At 59.1% G+C, this 15,478-nt stretch overlaps 1 protein-coding gene across 1 annotated transcript in view; it reads left to right on the forward strand.

The window, feature by feature from the left end:
• Positions 1 to 15,252, forward strand: part of PPARGC1B (PPARG coactivator 1 beta) — a 43,931-nt gene extending 28,679 nt beyond the window's left edge. Inside the window, exons 2-12 of the mRNA XM_066329408.1 lie at positions 1,469 to 1,642; positions 3,739 to 3,951; positions 5,751 to 5,861; positions 6,496 to 7,546; positions 7,942 to 7,978; positions 8,349 to 8,413; positions 8,825 to 9,596; positions 10,059 to 10,134; positions 10,877 to 10,998; positions 11,272 to 11,426; positions 13,022 to 15,252. Of these exons, the coding sequence (XP_066185505.1) occupies positions 1,469 to 1,642; positions 3,739 to 3,951; positions 5,751 to 5,861; positions 6,496 to 7,546; positions 7,942 to 7,978; positions 8,349 to 8,413; positions 8,825 to 9,596; positions 10,059 to 10,134; positions 10,877 to 10,998; positions 11,272 to 11,426; positions 13,022 to 13,125 (2,880 nt within the window). The 3' untranslated portion in view covers positions 13,126 to 15,252. The remainder of the gene's footprint in view (positions 1 to 1,468; positions 1,643 to 3,738; positions 3,952 to 5,750; positions 5,862 to 6,495; positions 7,547 to 7,941; positions 7,979 to 8,348; positions 8,414 to 8,824; positions 9,597 to 10,058; positions 10,135 to 10,876; positions 10,999 to 11,271; positions 11,427 to 13,021) is intronic.
• Positions 15,253 to 15,478: the final 226 nt, after the last annotated feature.

Raw genomic sequence — 15,478 nt, forward strand, 5'->3', positions numbered from 1 at the left:
CCTCCTGGGGCTGGGCAGGGTGGGAAGCAGGTGAGAGATGCGAAATGGGAGTGAGCAGTGTGCAGGGGAGTGTCCTTTGGAGTGTCCTGGATGTGGTGGGGAGCGTGGCGGACAGGCTCATCAGCCTGGGGCAACACGGTGGGTAATCCCAGATTATCCCAATTGGAGAAACAAAAAAATGAGAAGAGAAGGAGAGAAAAGCTGTCTTTTCCATTCCTGCAGCTGGGTTTGAAATCCCTTTTTCCTTCCCATGGAGTGAGGACCCTTCCAGGGCTCTTCAGGAGGAGGGGCCCCCGCGCTCCCCTGCAGCCTCTCTCACATGCTCAGATGTTTGCCTGCTCCAAAATCCATTTGCTCTGTAAATAAACTTGCTTCCCTCCCTGCCAGAAACCTCCCCTTGGGCAGCCAATGCTGGGAGGAGCCGCAGCAGACCTTTCCCCTCCGTGTTTTAGCCTGGACACCGAGGCACAACCAGGCACGGTCCAAATGCCAGGGCAGGCAGTGGGTGCTGGTGCCAGCTCTGGCTCCCTTGGGTGCTGGATGCAGCCGTGGATGGAAGCCAGGCCCAAGTGGGGCAGGTGCCAGCTCCTTTCTGTGGTTAAATGGAGATTTTTAGCTCAGTTCCTAGAGCTCACATCACCCCCTGTGACGTGACATCCATTCATTTCCATGCTGCAGGGTCTGGGTTGCCTTGGCAGAGTTTTGGGATGTGCAGCTTCTGCAGAGGGGTGTCCTGAGAGGTTCAGAGCCATGTGCTGGGGACAGGCTGAGCACCAGGTGTGAGGCTGGCCCTGTGTGCTGCTGTCCCAGGTCTCCTGTGCTGATGGCCAGGCCACCTGTACAACCTGGATGTCACTTTTAGGGCACCAAGGGCAGGAATTGCCCCTAAGAGCCCCGGGGGTGTGCTGTGCTGTGCCATGACCATCTCTCTGGGAGACACCAGGCTCTTCCCACGCAGCTCCTGCTGCTGCAACCTCTGCCACAGCTGGGACACCAGAGGGGTTGGTGACAGCTCTGGGGCTGCTCACAGTGACCAGTGCCGGGCTGTGCAGGTCCATGGGGTGACAAGGTCCCCGCCAGCACAGTGTCACTGCTCCTGGAGCAGTGGGGACAGGGGCTGGGATCACCTGGGGCTGGGAGTACCGGGGCTGTGCAGATTGGGTGACAAGGTGCCCACCACACCCCACCAGCATCGTGTCACTGCTCCTGGAGAAGTGGGGACAGGGGCTGGGATCACCTGGGGCTGGGAGTACCGGGGCTGTGCAGATCCATGGGGTGACCAGGTGCCCACCACATCCTGCCAGCACCGTGTCACTGCTCCTGGAGCAGTGGGGACAGGGGCTGGGATCACCTGGAGCTGGGTGCACCCAGGGGCTGGGATCACTGGCTGCCCCCTGCGGAGGGATGCTGCTGTCTTTGCTGCCTGCAGCGGCGTGCTCAGCCCGTTTCTCTCCTTTCCCGTGTGCAGTATGAGGTGTCTGGAGAGGAGCACCTCTACTCCGACTTCCCCGAGATCGATCTGTCGCAGCTGGACGCCGGAGACCTGGACTCTGCCGGCTGCTTCAGCGAGCTGCAGTGGGGCGGGGAGCACTCGGAGACAGACTCCAGCCAGTACAGCACCGACGACTCCGAGCTCCTCCAGGTACCCTCATCCCCCCAGCACGGAGGCAGGGGGAGAAGGAGAAGGAAGGTGGGAGGAGGGAACACACACACAACTATTAATATCTCCTCCCCAGCTGATTAGTGCTCCATTAATTTGTGCACCGGCTCTAAATGGGGCAAGCGGAGTAGGGCTAATGAGGAGGAGGAGGAGGAGGCTGCTGAGGCAGCCCTCCTGTGCTGGATTATTCCCAGGGAATTGCAGCCGGGGTGCAGCGTGTCCTGTTCCATTCTGGAATGCCAGGGTGGCAGTGCGGGGGTCTCAGCTCTGGGAGAATTCCCTTCCCAGGAGCACAGAGCAGCCCCTGCCTCTGCTTTGGGCAAACCAAAGAGGCTCTGGCAGCCCCCTCTGTGTGGGGCTGGTTCCTCTCCTCAGCTCTGGGCTGGATCCATGGCTGTGGCAGCTCAGCACAAAGCTGGCCCAGGGCTGCTCCACGTCCCTCTGCTCCTGGCTCTGTTTCATCTCCTGCAGGGCTGTGGGCACAGGCTGGAAGCAGGGAGATGCAGAGGGCACTGGGCACAGAGCAGCCCCCTCACCCTGCCCAAAGCTCATGCCATGCCCTGGGTGTGCCTGTCCTCGGGGCTTTCTGTGCCCTCCCGAGCAGCACCCAGCCCTTCACCCCTTTGCACAAAGAAGTTGTGAGCCACTGGTACCAGCTAATCACCAAGCCTGGGTTACGTTTTTTGGGAGGAGGAGGATTTCTATTTAAACAAGGAGATTGAAAACAAAAAAAAAAACCCCTCAATATTTTCTAACCTGCCCATAATAACAACCCTGTGGCTTTTATGCTGGGCTGATGCTGTGCTTGAAAATGGTCCAGTCCAGCTGAGGGACCTTCATCACGAGCTGCATATTTTCCGTGAACTTCCTGGGGAAAAGATAAACAGAAAAGAAATGCAAAAGCCAGGCCGATGAGGAGCAGTGGACTATGATGAAATGTATCCCACTGAACTTGTATGCACAGCAATCTCGTGCCAATAACGGGAGGAAAAAGAAACGGAGCCAAAAATGGAGCATCCTGCTGCCTTTCCCTGGAGCCTGCTCGAGTAACTGCGAGCAAGGTTAGGGCATGGAACAAAAGATGTTTAATTTTCAAACAAGAGGAGAGAAACACAGGAGGCTGTGTGCAGGCAGCGGGCCTGCCTGTGAGCCTGACTTTACCCCCGTGCTAATTTTATCGCTGATGGTAGCCTGCTTCTCCTTGGACATGGTTTACATTCTGATGATGATGGAGGAGGACCAAAAAGACGGAGCTCCTGGCTCACTCCAGCCATTCCTCGGCTTCTGCATCCTCTTCTGGGCTTCAGCACTGTGTTACCAGACTGGAAGGGAGCTGGTGGGGCTGCGAGGGCACTGGGAAGGCTGGAGGTGCATCAGCAAAGCCAAAGGCCAGATGAAAAGAGGGAGCCAAATCAAGCTGGAGCAGGGGGCAGTGTGGAGGCAGGAGCAGCCCCTGGCTAGAGTGAGATGGATCTCGCACTCCAGCTCCCCTGACCCGGTTTTGGGATGAGCAGCACGATCTGGGGATGCTGATGGGAGATTTGGGAGTGACTGGGGCTGTGGGACAGGGTCTTTCCTAGAGCACTGGGTGCACCAGCTTTAAGTGTGAGGGCTGAGAACCCCTGAGGAGCTGGAGGTGCCTGTGTTTGGGGGCTTTTAGTGAGCACAAAACTCAGAGTGGCTGTTGGCACAAGCTGTGCCCTCCTGGGAGGCTGTGCCCTCTCGCCCACTGGGCAGCCCTGGCTGAGCTCACAGCTCTTGCACTTGCAGCCTGGAGTCCAGCAGGGTTTGGGCCAGGAGCTTTCTCCTCACTAATCCTTTATCTTGCCTCATGGTGGGGTGGAGGGACTGTAGGGAGAGAAGGTGCTCTGATTCATTCTCCTGCTGGGGTGCAGCAGAGTGATGTTCCTTTTTTGGGTCTCTCCTCATGCCATCCTCGTGCCGTGCTGGGGAAAAGCCCTCACAGGGGAAGTGTGGGAGCTGCTGTGGCTCTGCTGCTCCCTGTCCCCTCTCCAGCATCCCGGGGACCCTCTGCCCAACTTAACACCCCCTTTCTCCTCTTGCCTGCTCCTTTTCAGATAATAGACAGCGAGAACGAAGCGCTGCTGGCAGCCCTCACCGAGACTTTGGATGATATTCAGGGAGATGACATGGGCCTGGCTGCCTTCAGAACTATGGAAGAGGGGGACACGCTCAACTCTGCCACCACCTCACCTGCCCCTTCCCCCAAACCCACCGCCCCGGTCACGGGGGGGCCGCCCCCGGCCCCCGAGTGTGATGAGCTGTCTCTAGTAAGAACCCACTTCCTACTGTTTAAGGTGGATTTGGATGAGCCCCAGATAAGCCGGCTGCATGGGTATGATAGGAAGCCAAGGTCTGAATTTTTTCATTCTAGGCTTAAAACTCTCTTTAACCGTCAATACCAAAGCATATACTTGTATTGTATACGTATACATGTTCTGCATCATTGCTGTCACCTCCATCACCATCCTCACGGGAACGAGCTGTGTGTATACAAATCTATCTCTGGACGGGCTGGGGGCGGCTTGGCAGAGGGCTGGGGGCTGCTTTGGCACACCCACACCTACTTTTAATGCCACCTGCAGGTGTGGGGCTGCCCGGGGCTCTCCCTGGCTCATCCCAGCCCCGTGCCCGTGCGCAGTGGTGGCTGTTTCCCCTGGCTCTGCCCCGGGCTGAGCTCCCTGCTGTCACAAGAAGGGCTTGTCTGAGTGTCAGCCCCTGCCCCCGGCTTTCAGCGGGAGGGTTTGACCCTCCCTGTGCCTTCCACCAAAGCCCCCTCAGGGGCTGTGTCCCTGCAGATTGGGTGGCTGGAGCATCCCCCTTGGTTCCCTGCCATAGTGGGGCTCCAGCCCCACTCCCCATCCCGGCCAGGATGAACTGGGAGCTTTTCCTGCCATCCCTGGGCGGTTCCTTGGCACAGGACCCCCAGCCTGCTCTCTCAGTCCTCCGCAGAGCCCCCCGCCCGGCCCCGGGGTGTCCCCAACCACCCAGCAGAAGGGGAGGAGTGACATCCAGTGGTGACAGCGCGCATTTCCACCGCCCACGCCCCGCAGGGGTATATATCACACATGACCTGGATGTGTATATATAGGATGTATACGTTGCAGGGGCGGGGGGGAAAAGGGTGCTGGGCACTTCCACCGACAGGAGGCTCACTCCTAAAGCTGCTGGTGGCCCGGCTGGCATCGCCTGGCAGAGCCTGCCCCGGGCACCCCTTTTCTATCACTCCTGCCCCCCAGGGCTCGGTGCCCCCCGGGAGCCCCAGATGTGTCTCTCCTGCAGTCCCCGGTGCCTACGCAGTCGTCTTGCTGTTGAGCTGTTGTCGCCTCCGGGCACAATCTCAAATGTTGTTGCTGGGTGTGGGGTCTGGGGTTGTTTTTTTTGTTTGCTTTTTTTCTCCCTCTCTCCCCTGATCAAAAATCGGGGTTGAGTAGAAGGAGAACGCTGTGCTGACCCTGCTGCTGTCAGAAGAGGTGGCACTGGGGGTGGCCTGGGGAAAACCCTGCTCCCAGTGCCCCTGGGCTTGGCACGGTGCTGGGGACATCCTTGACACCCCAAAGGGATTTGCATCTGCAAAACTGCCTTGAAAGCTCGTTAATGAGTCGAGGCCCTCTCCGGACATTTTGGCTAAATGAGCCTTGCAAGGGGACAGCGAGCTGTCCATACCCATCACTCACACCACTGTAAAGCCTCTGTCACCTCAGGGCAGAATTGGTGGAGTGAGAAGTTGGGATGCCAGGGCACCTCCTGTGTGTCTGACACCAGTGGGGTTGTCCCTGGGAAGGGAATTCCCTCCTGTCCTCACAGCCCCAGCCTGCCTGGGGGTCCCTGAGCTGAGTGCCGTGGGGACAGCCCCGAGCCCCACAGCCACGAGGAGGTGGGAAACCCTAACTCTAACCCTAACCCTAACCCTAACCCTCAGTGCCTGATTTTTTTTTTGCCCCGTTTTTGGGTCGGATGCTCGATGATGGATGTGCTCACACATGAACCAAGGGGCTGTGGCCCCCTGGGTGTTTTCTCCTGCCCTCGCTGTGATGCCCACTCCTTTTCTTGCCCCTTCTCTTTGCAGCTGAAGAAGCTGCTCCTGTCTCCGTCGCCTCCGAGCGGCGACGCCCAGCGGGACGGGAGCGCCCGGCGCCCGGGGACCCCAAAATCCCGGCCAGCCCGGCCCTGCACAAAGGTACTGCCTCAGCCCCTGCAGCACCCACCTCCTGGGAGCTGTCCCAAAGGATGGGGAGCCTCTGGGCTGGGCGAGGGCTTGGGGACAGGGACCGTCACCCGCAGTGCTCCCATCCCTGTCTGGGCTCTGCAAAACTTTAGACTTTGTGCTGTGCGTTTGAATCTCACTGGAACCCAGGGGGGTTCGGTCTCTCCCAGCTTCCCTGAGCACCCATTTGTGAAATGAAGGCCCCTGGTGCTTCCTGGGCACCCTCTTGTCCCCGTCCCTGCTGACTGAGCCCAAGGCAAGGCCTTTGGCCAGGGGTCACTGCCTGTCATCCTGCAGAGCCCACCCCAACACTTCAGCTGAGCTGAAACCCGGCAGAAGCTGCCATCAGAGATTTTCCTGCTTTGCTAATGGTAATTGTGCGGTGCATTAGGCCTGGCAAATTAGATTGCCTGGGAAGAGCAGCACATCCCTCCTGGGGACAAGGAGCATCACTGTGTGCAGGAGGGGCAGCACTCGGGGCTGACCCCAGTGAGGTCGGGGTGAGCCAGAACTGGGGGATTTGAGGGTGTGGGATGCCTCTGTAAGCCTGCCCCAGGGCGGTGGCTGTGGGGCTGACTTTCTCCTCTCTCCTCTCTCCTCTCCAAAGGCGGAGGGTCCCCGGGACAGGAGGGCGAGCGTCCCGCAGTCACAGAGCCGCAGCTGCACGGAGCTGCACCGGCACCTCACCTCCAGCACCTCCTGCTCCCAGACCAAAGCCCCCCAGGCACCCGAGGAGTGCCCCGGCAGCGCCCACCACCCATCCCAGGCCGACTGCGCCCACCACGAGGACGACAGCGACTGCAGCGAGGACTCGCTGAGCTCCGGCGACTCGGTGGCCGCCCTGTCCTCGGCAGAGGACGCCTCGGGCAGCCAGTTGCCGTGCGAGGGGGAGCTGCACTCGGTGGTGGAGCTGATCCGCTACATGCACACCTACTGCCTGCCCCCTCGCAAGCTGCCCGCCCGAGACCCCGCCGACGCCCAGCCCCAGCCCTGCAGCCCCTTCAAGAGAGCCAAAGCGGACTGTGCCCCCCGCCCTGCCCCGGGCTGCGCCTGGCAGGCGGCAGGAGGCTGTAAGAAACCCGGAGCATCCTTCTCCATCCTGAAGGAGCTGCTGGCACGGGACCTGCTGTGCGATGTCAGTAAGCCATACCGCCTGGGGCAGCCCGTGTACGCCGCCCTGGCGCGGCCGCCCGGCTCCTGCTCCCCCGAGGGCGAGGACAACGGGGGGACTTGCACATCCAGAGCCAGATCGGCGGCAGAGAAGGGCGAGCCCCGGCAGAGCCCCGAGGCCGAGGAGCCTCGGGAGCCGGGCGGCCTTGAGGACGATGCTGGGAAGCAGGAGGGAGGCGCAGGGAAGGCGGCCCGCAGGCAGGACAGCGCGGTGTACGCCGTGCGCCGCTCCAAGAGACTCAACCCCGAGCTCGGGCATTGGCTCTCCTTCCTCGACGAGCCTCACCCCGAGCCCTCCGTGGCCCTGGGCTGCAGGGAGGCCGCATCGTGCCCCGTGCTGGAGGGTTTCTCTGCCGAAGAACCGGCGGCCGAGGTGGAGGTGGGGGGCCCGGCCCCATCGGCAGAGCCCCAGCCCCTGTGCCTGGGCTCCCTGGGGGATGGCGAGGTGGGCACCGAGAGCCGGCGCTGTGCCCTCCTGGAGCAAACAGGTGAGGGGCCGGGGGACTGTCACCCTGCTCACCCTCCCCAGCCTGCCCCTGCTGCCATGCGTGGGGAGCTGGGGCTCTCTTCTCTTTTGGGGTGCTTTTTCAATCCACGGGCATCTTCTGCCTCAGTTTCCCCATCCTTATAATGAGGTGAAGGAGTTGGTGTGACCTCGGCAGGGACCTGGTTGCCCCATCCCTCCAGGTTCTTCCCCATGGGTTCACCCTGGGTCTGGGCTCTGGGTTCAGCTGCAGCGGTGCCCCAAAACCCCAGCAAGCTGCAAGTGCAGGAATGGCTCAGCCCTGGCAGCATGAACTGTCCCTGTGAGCTGGGCAAAGCCCTCAGTGGGCACTGCAGGGATACAGCTCCACAGGTAACCTGCTTCTCTCCTGCCTTTCAGAAACACCCAGGTGTCTCACGCTGTCCTTGGCACAAACGTAAGTGCAGATGGGGCTGAGTGAACCAGTCTGGGGCTGGAAACTGCCTGGGGTTGTGTGGCTGGGCAGGGCCTCTGCAGCCAGCACAGGGAGCTGTGTTTGCAGAGCACAGGGAACTGCACCGCTGGGCACGGCCCTGTGGGGAGCCACAGGGTGCCAAAGGAGCTGGGAGAGTCCCATGCCCAGGGCAGGGCATTTTGTGTGTGCCCTGGAGCTGCTCACCCCACTGCCTTTGTGGGGTTACTCAGTCAGGCACCAGCCAAAGTGGGAGGGTTCACTTGTGGGCAGCGTTTTCTCAGCTTTCTTTTGGGTTTTGGGGCTGTGGTTCACCTAAACACTTTCTCTCTCCTGATTTTCTGCTCTTCTCCAGGGACCCAACCTTTGGGAAGAGAAACTTTGAGCCAATGCTGACTGTGGAGCTGTGTGGGACAGCAGGTAGGACAGGCTTCGAATTCTTTAGTTTTGCAAAGATCTCCTCTAGGAGGGGGCTCATTTACCCTGGATTCAGCCTGGAGGCATCAATTCCAGCCTACCCAGCCAAGGGAGCACCTTCATCCCCTTCCCACTGCAGACACAGGAGCCTCCCTGTGCACTGCCACATCCGAGCCCCATGAGCAGCTCAGGGGAGTGTGTTTGGGGTGGGACGAGCTGTTCAGGGGGGCCCTGCATGAGCCAGGAGGGTAGGGAGAGTCCTCTGGTCCCTGCTGGGATCAGGGCACCCTTCTTGTTCCCCCAAGTGCCACTGGATGAGGCTGTGGGGGCCGCTGGTGCAGCCCAGGGCTGGGATGGGGCAGGGCAGGACGGAGGGGACAGAGCTGACTCCTGCCCTTTGTTTGGGGCGCTCAGGTCTCACACCGCCCACCACTCCGCCATATAAACCCGCCGAGGAGGACCTGTACAAGCCAGACATCCCCCAGGAGCCAGGGAAGGAGGAGGGGATGACCCCCAGCCCCGGGGGCGCCGGGGACGTGGCAGCCTCCAGGAAAGCCCCCAGGAAGCACCCGGAGAGGACGGAGCTGTTCGCCCACCTGAGCCGGGCGGGCGGGCGCCCGCTCCCCGAGCAGCAGGGCTTGCTCAAGAGGCCCTTCTCCCGCTCCTTTGGGGACCACGACTACTGCCAGGTGCTGAAACCCGAGGCCGCCCTGCAGAGGAAGGTGCTCAAGTCGTGGGAGCCGCCGAGCCAGGCGGAGACGGAGCACAAGAGGAGGGTCCCGGCCGCCCACTACCAGGGACTGGAGCTCGGCAAGGACCCGGGCACTGAGATGCTGTGGAAGGACGGCGTCAAGCAGCTGAGAGACCAGGAGATCAGAGCCAGCTTAACAAAGCACTTTGGCTTTCTGGACAGTGCCCTCGACGACGAGGACATGCTGTTCTGCAAGACCCCCGAGTACGACACCGTCTTTGAGGACAGCTGCAGCGAGAGCGGCTCCCCCGTGGAGGAGGATGAGGAGGAAGAGGAGGAGGAGGAAGAGGAGGAGGAGGAGCATGGCGACACCAAGCTGTGCCTGAGGAGAAACCCCCTTTCCAGGACCAGTTTGCATTACTGCTCCAGGAGCAGGTCCAGCTCGGGCTCCTCGTGCTGCCGGTCGCGGTCACCTGCCAGCAGACGCACCTTCAGGTACGGGGGGCATCGGGACTGGGTTTGCCCCCTGAATTTTTGGGCAGCCCCAGTGCTCTCTGCTCTGCTGGCCCAAGCACTAAAGATGCTAATTAAGGAAAGAAAAACTATGGGAATAGTCGGTACTGCAGCAGTCACTGCTGCAAGTATCAGCCGTGGCCTGAGGAAGCAGCGGCAGAGCGAAGCAGCCAAGGGTGACAGGGCATGGGCAGGCACCAAGGCAGGCCTGGGAAGGGGCAAGTGCCTGGCTGGGGACAGCCTGGCATCTATGAGAAAAACCTTCCCAGTGTCCTTTCCAGTGTTGACAGCCCCCAGTCTCTCCTTGGCTCTCGGTGGCAGCCACTCCTGTGGGTGTTTCAGCTTCTCACTCCCTCCTGTGGGTGTCTCAGCTTCTCAGCGATGTTTGAAGCTTTCCCAGCAGCTCCCCCAGCCCCGGGCTGACCTCGTGTCCCTCCCTTGCAGGTGTGAGAACGGCGAGCAGTGTCAGGGCGGGAGCGGGCACCGGGGCCAGCTGAAGAAGAGACGGGAAAAGGCCATCGTAAGTGAACAAGGACAAAGCAACCCCAGCCCTCAGCTCATCTCCTGCTCCTAAAAGCAGCAGTGGAGCTCTGGCTTCAGCATCCCTTGGGGCGAGGCCAGTGTTAAACAAGGACATGGGGGTGGAGGGGGGAGAGGAAAACCCAACGTGCCAGCCATTGGCAACACACGGAGTCCTTGGCACAGGGATGCCCAGAGCATCCCACGCTGGTGCCTCAGTGCTCTTGGCAGTTTGTGGGGTGAACTGGGGAATCCCTGAAGCTGCTCCGCTGTCACAGATGTGGCCCTCATGCACCAAGAACCTGTGGGCACATGCTGGGAGCTGGGAGAGGAGTGGGCACGTGGCAGAGTCAATTGGTGTTCCCTACTATTGTGCACACACACACACACTCTCACACTTGCTGCTTTGGCACTTTTTCCTGCAATGCAATTGGATTTTGCCCCTGGCAATTCTTTTGGAATATATCCCACATTTGCCAGGAGAAGCTGAAAGAGCTGCAAGAATGCAGGAGAATTTTAAAGGAGAAGAAGGGGGCGGTGGCTGCTCCAGCCTGGTTTATGGCTGTCCTGGGGGTGACACAATTACCTGGCTGGACTCCTGGAGTGGAGACAGCCACATCCTGGAGAAATCAGTGTGTCCACGGCAGTGCTTCCCAGTGCTGGCTTGCAGGGGCTCCTCCACAGCCCACCAGCAGCACGGAGGTGCAGGGTCCAAGCCTGAGAGCTTTTGGTTGCTTTGGCAGGGGGAAGGCCGGGTGGTGTACATCAGAAACCTCTCCAGCAGCATGAGCTCCAGCGAGCTGAAGAAACGCTTCGAGGTGTTTGGTGAAATCGTGGAGTGTCAGGTCCTGTCCAGGACTAACAGGTGGGTGGGCAGTGAGCTGTGGTCCAGGGCTCCAGCAGCTACAGGCAGCTCCTCTCCCTAAGCCCCACAGCACTGCCAGGCAGTGCCACATCAATGCCCTGGCTCGGCCGAGCCCTCGCTCTTGGTGCTTTTGTCAAGGAGATCCAGTGTGTCCAGAGATCCAAGGGCACCTGTGGGATGGAGCAGTGGAAGAACGATGGGCCAGGGGTGTAGTGCTGCATCACAAGGGCTGTGGGGCTCATCACAACTTGAATTCTCTCTCCGGTTGCTCAGGGGGGAGAAGTACGGCTTCATCACGTACCGGTATTCCGAGCACGCCGCCTTATCGCTGAAGAACGGCCCCTCGCTCAGGAAGAGGAACGAGCCCTCCTTCCAGCTCAGCTCTGGTGGCCTGGGGCGCTTCTTCTGGACCAGATTCGCTGACCTGGGTGAGGAAGCAGCAGCTGCTTTGTCTCTCTTATCAGCACAGAGCTGTTACAGCACACTGCGCCGCTGAGCCCTGGTCACACAGGGATCCCAAACGCCTTCAGAGCCCGCAGGAAAAGCCCTCTGGCTTTTCCTATGGCTCATGGAGCTGCTTATGGCTCAGACAGGTGGATTGGCAAACTGGGGAGAAGAAAAAAAAAAAGCTGGTGTGAGGCTTCAGGGTGTGTTGGTTGTAAAATGTAGCATCACAGCCCAGAGCTGCCGGGTCTCAGCTGAGCGCAGCGCATCCTGTGTCTGCTGAGTTTCTGCACAGTGCTGGAGGCTTTCCAGCAGAAAACTCCCTTCCCAGGCATTAGAGAAGGCAGTCAGCAACATTTCATTAGCCCAAGAGGTGATGTGGGTGGTTTGCTGCTCTGCAGGACAGATCCACCACGCTGCACATGCACTCTGGAGCCAAAGTGACAGCACTGAAATGTGCTGTGGTCACATTAATCCTTTCAGTGCTTCAGCAAGGTCTCAGTGACTGTGTCACCAGGGCTGCAGCCTGAGCTGAGGGCCAGGAGCCAAACCCTGTGCTAATCCTGCAAGAGAAATGTGTCCCAGGCTCTGCCCAGCCCTCCTTGCTTCAGGTGTTTCACCAACACTGCATGTTCATTTCTGTACCCTCTGCAGGGGCTGAAGGGTTCTGGATCCCACTTGATGAGTGAAAGACTGAGGTCCAGAAAATAAAGCCCCAAGTCCTGACTTACCTCCAGATGCCCCATCTGATACAAGTACTCCCTGATTTTTTTTATCACCTTGCAGTTATCTGCTCTGCTTAGAGCAGCCATTCCTTGACTTTGATTGTGGGCAGAAATGTCCATTGTTCATCTGAATAAATCCCAGAGCCTCCCATTTAGGGCACAGAGAAATTAGGAACCAGGGAGCACCTCATGAGGAAGATGGTGACTGTGCAGTGCTGTGGGGAGGGGGGCCAGAGATGTCCCCTCTGCATAAGAGAAGCCCCCTCAGTGCTCCTCACCTGATTTCTGCAGAGCCACCAGTCCCTTCCCGCACAGCCTGGCTCATTCCTAAAACCCTGCTCATCCTGGTGCAGGATGAGAAGGGGAGCCCCCAGACAGAGGTGAAACACAATAACACCATTCAAAAATATGCACCCAAAATGTTGAGCTACTGTGAAATTAGACAGCCTTAGTTCTGCTACGTGCTGAATTCCCCGGGCTTTTTAGGGGCACTCCATGTTCAGCTCCTGGCACAGGGCTGGCAGCGGAGCAGCCAGTGGCTCTGCCACCAGCACAGCTCCCGTGGGGATAGCTCTGTGACAGCCCCTCCAAATTCAGCGGCACCCAGCAGATTTGTTTCACCCCTGGCAGTGAATGTCAGTGATGTGTGCCCTGCCCAGCTGGGCCTGGCTGCAGCCCCTCTGCCCCGGCTCTTTTCAGTGTCCCCAGTTCTGTCCCCATCACCACGGTGTCCAGCTTGGCTGTGCAGTAGCAGGGCAGCGAGCAGTGACTTACAGTGCCTCAGTTTCCCTCCCCGTGAGGCAGAGAGGACGCTGATCCCTGACCTGGCTGCCTTCTGTCCCTGCCATCCCCAGATTGCGGCACGGACGAGTCGTCCCCGGCTCCGGTGAAAAGCAAGTACGAGACCATGGATTTCGACAGCTTGCTGCAGGAGGCCCAGCTCAGCCTGCATCGGTAACAGCCTTAACCTTGGAGGAATACCTCAATACCTCAGTCAAGGCACTTCCAATATGTTTACGTTTTCAAAGAAATTATTCAGTCTATGGCAAGCGAGAGAGAGCGAGAGAGAGCGAGAGCACGCCCGCGAGAGAGAGACTGCTGTCCCCTGATCGATGTTTACATTGAACAAAGCTGCTTCTGTCTGTGAGTCCCCATGGTGTTGATGTCTCACTGCCACACGTTAGTTCCCCCTCTGCTTCTGACTGGTTGTTTTAGGGTGAGCCTAGGAGCCCCCTTGCCCCTCTTTCCCCTCCTGGCCCTCCCCATGCTCCCGCCGTGGAGTTGCAGCTGTGTTCACCATAACATTTTTTTGTCCGTAGTGTGTGATGATGAAATTGTTCATTGTGAATAGAATCAGGATTATAAACTAATTTTTAATAGAAGAAGAAGAAAAAAAAAAAAAAAAGTATATACTTAAAAAAAAAATGTATTTATGGCTCAGATGTACTGTAATTCAGATTTATTGTACCGCTTCCTTGATTTTTAACTATGCACTGTAATGAGGCACTTGCCACTCAGCAAATGGGGGGTCAGAGCAGTCACAGAGCTGACATTCCCCTGCCTCCCCTGCTGGCAAACCGGGGTGTTTGGTGCTTGCCCCGGGGTCACCCACTTTGCTGTCAAAGCCATTCTTCGTGCTGGGGTGGCCCGAGCCCCCCAGCATCACCCCCGTGCTGAGCTGGCTGCTGGTGGGTGATGGAGCCAGGGCCAGGCAGCTTTGCAGGCTGCACAGGGTGGGAGGGGGATGCTCTGCCTGCAGCCAGCTCTGCTCCAGCCTCTGCTGGAGCCAGGAGAGAGGGGCTGGGCCAGGCCTGATCCCGTGGGTGCTGCTGGCACAGCCTGGGAGGATGGATGTCTCTGGGTCTGTGTGGAGGAGCTGGCTCCTCTCCAGCTCCTTGGATGGCTGGAGACTGGCCAGGCCCCGTGGCTCGATCCACGCTCGCTTCCACACCCTGCAAAGCAAGCGGGGCGAGGAGACCCGTCCGTGCTTCCCACTGGGCAGCCAGCCCCACATCCAGCCCAAAGTCCAGCCCCACATCCAGCCCGAAGTCCAGCCCCAAATGCAGAGAGGCAGGGGGGGCACAGCACCCACACTGAACACCCACCCATCACCCTGCTCCGTAGCTGATAAGCCATACACGCCCCGGCACCACCCGCACCCCGCGTCCGTCCCGCGCCCGCCAGCGCCCCAGGGCACAGCTCTGCCTCTGGCCAAGGGCCCTCGGGGCTGGAGGAAATGTCAAATTCACTTGTGGACGTGCCCTCCGTGTGTGGGTGCGCTGGGATGGGGACACAGCCCTCCACCAGCCGGAGCAAAGCCCACCAGCAGCCGGCCAGAGGCACTGTGTTCCCAAGGCAGCGGGAATCTTGCTGCTCCTCAAGCCATTGCCACCTTCTCCTTTTATTTTTTTGGGCCCCAGAGACCACTAGGGATTCAGCCATCCTCTGTAGATAGAATATTATAGCCTTAACTCTGCCAATAGATAGATTAGAGTCTCCTGGGGTCTCCCCTCCCCACGACTTGGGGGTTTTATCCCTGCTTCCCTGGGTACGTTCCGTCCCGCACGGGGAGTGACCAAAGCCTCGGAAATGGCACGAGATGTGACACCAGGAGCCGGAGCCCTGCCAGGGTGGCACCTCGGGGGCCGGGGTGCAGCTGGGCTCTGGCAGGAGCAGGAATGCTGACACCAGCACAGTTCCCTGGCTGTTCCCCTCGGGAGAACAGCGCCAGGGCCTGGAGGCCACCGCGGGGTCCCCAAGCCGCCACCGGTGACCGTCACTGCCAGGGAACAGCCCTTGTGCCATTTCAGCCTCAGCAGCGAAAGCTGGCGTCTCTCCCCAACCCCAAAATCCCCTTGTTCTCATCCCACCTCAGCGACCACGAGCAGCTCTGGCCGAGACTCGAGCATCTGCTATTGGCAATTGCCTCATTGTAGCTTTGCCTTTTTCTGTCCTAGTATTTCCTCACGATGATGATGTTTACATGTGATTGCTATAGAGCTTATGTAGAATGTATATAGCGACACATTTAGGGTGGGTAGTACTGTCCTGTGCTGTGCTGATGTTTTTCAGAAAACGATCAATCTCCCCAAAAAAAAAAAAAGAAAAAAAAACCCAACAAAAAAAAGAAAAAAGAAAACAACAAAAAAATGAAAAGAAAGAAAAAATGGAAAAAAAAAAAAAAAAAGAAAAGCAAATAAGTGGAATTCTTCCATCTCCCACTCAGCTGGAGGCACCCATGGCCGGGCCCCGCTGGGGATGCATCAAGGGTGGTGGAGGGGAAGGGTTAGTGCAGAGCTGGGGGGCTCCAG

The sequence above is a fragment of the Sylvia atricapilla genome, chromosome 14 (genome assembly GCF_009819655.1).
Source record: "Sylvia atricapilla isolate bSylAtr1 chromosome 14, bSylAtr1.pri, whole genome shotgun sequence".
NCBI lineage: Eukaryota > Metazoa > Chordata > Aves > Passeriformes > Sylviidae > Sylvia > Sylvia atricapilla.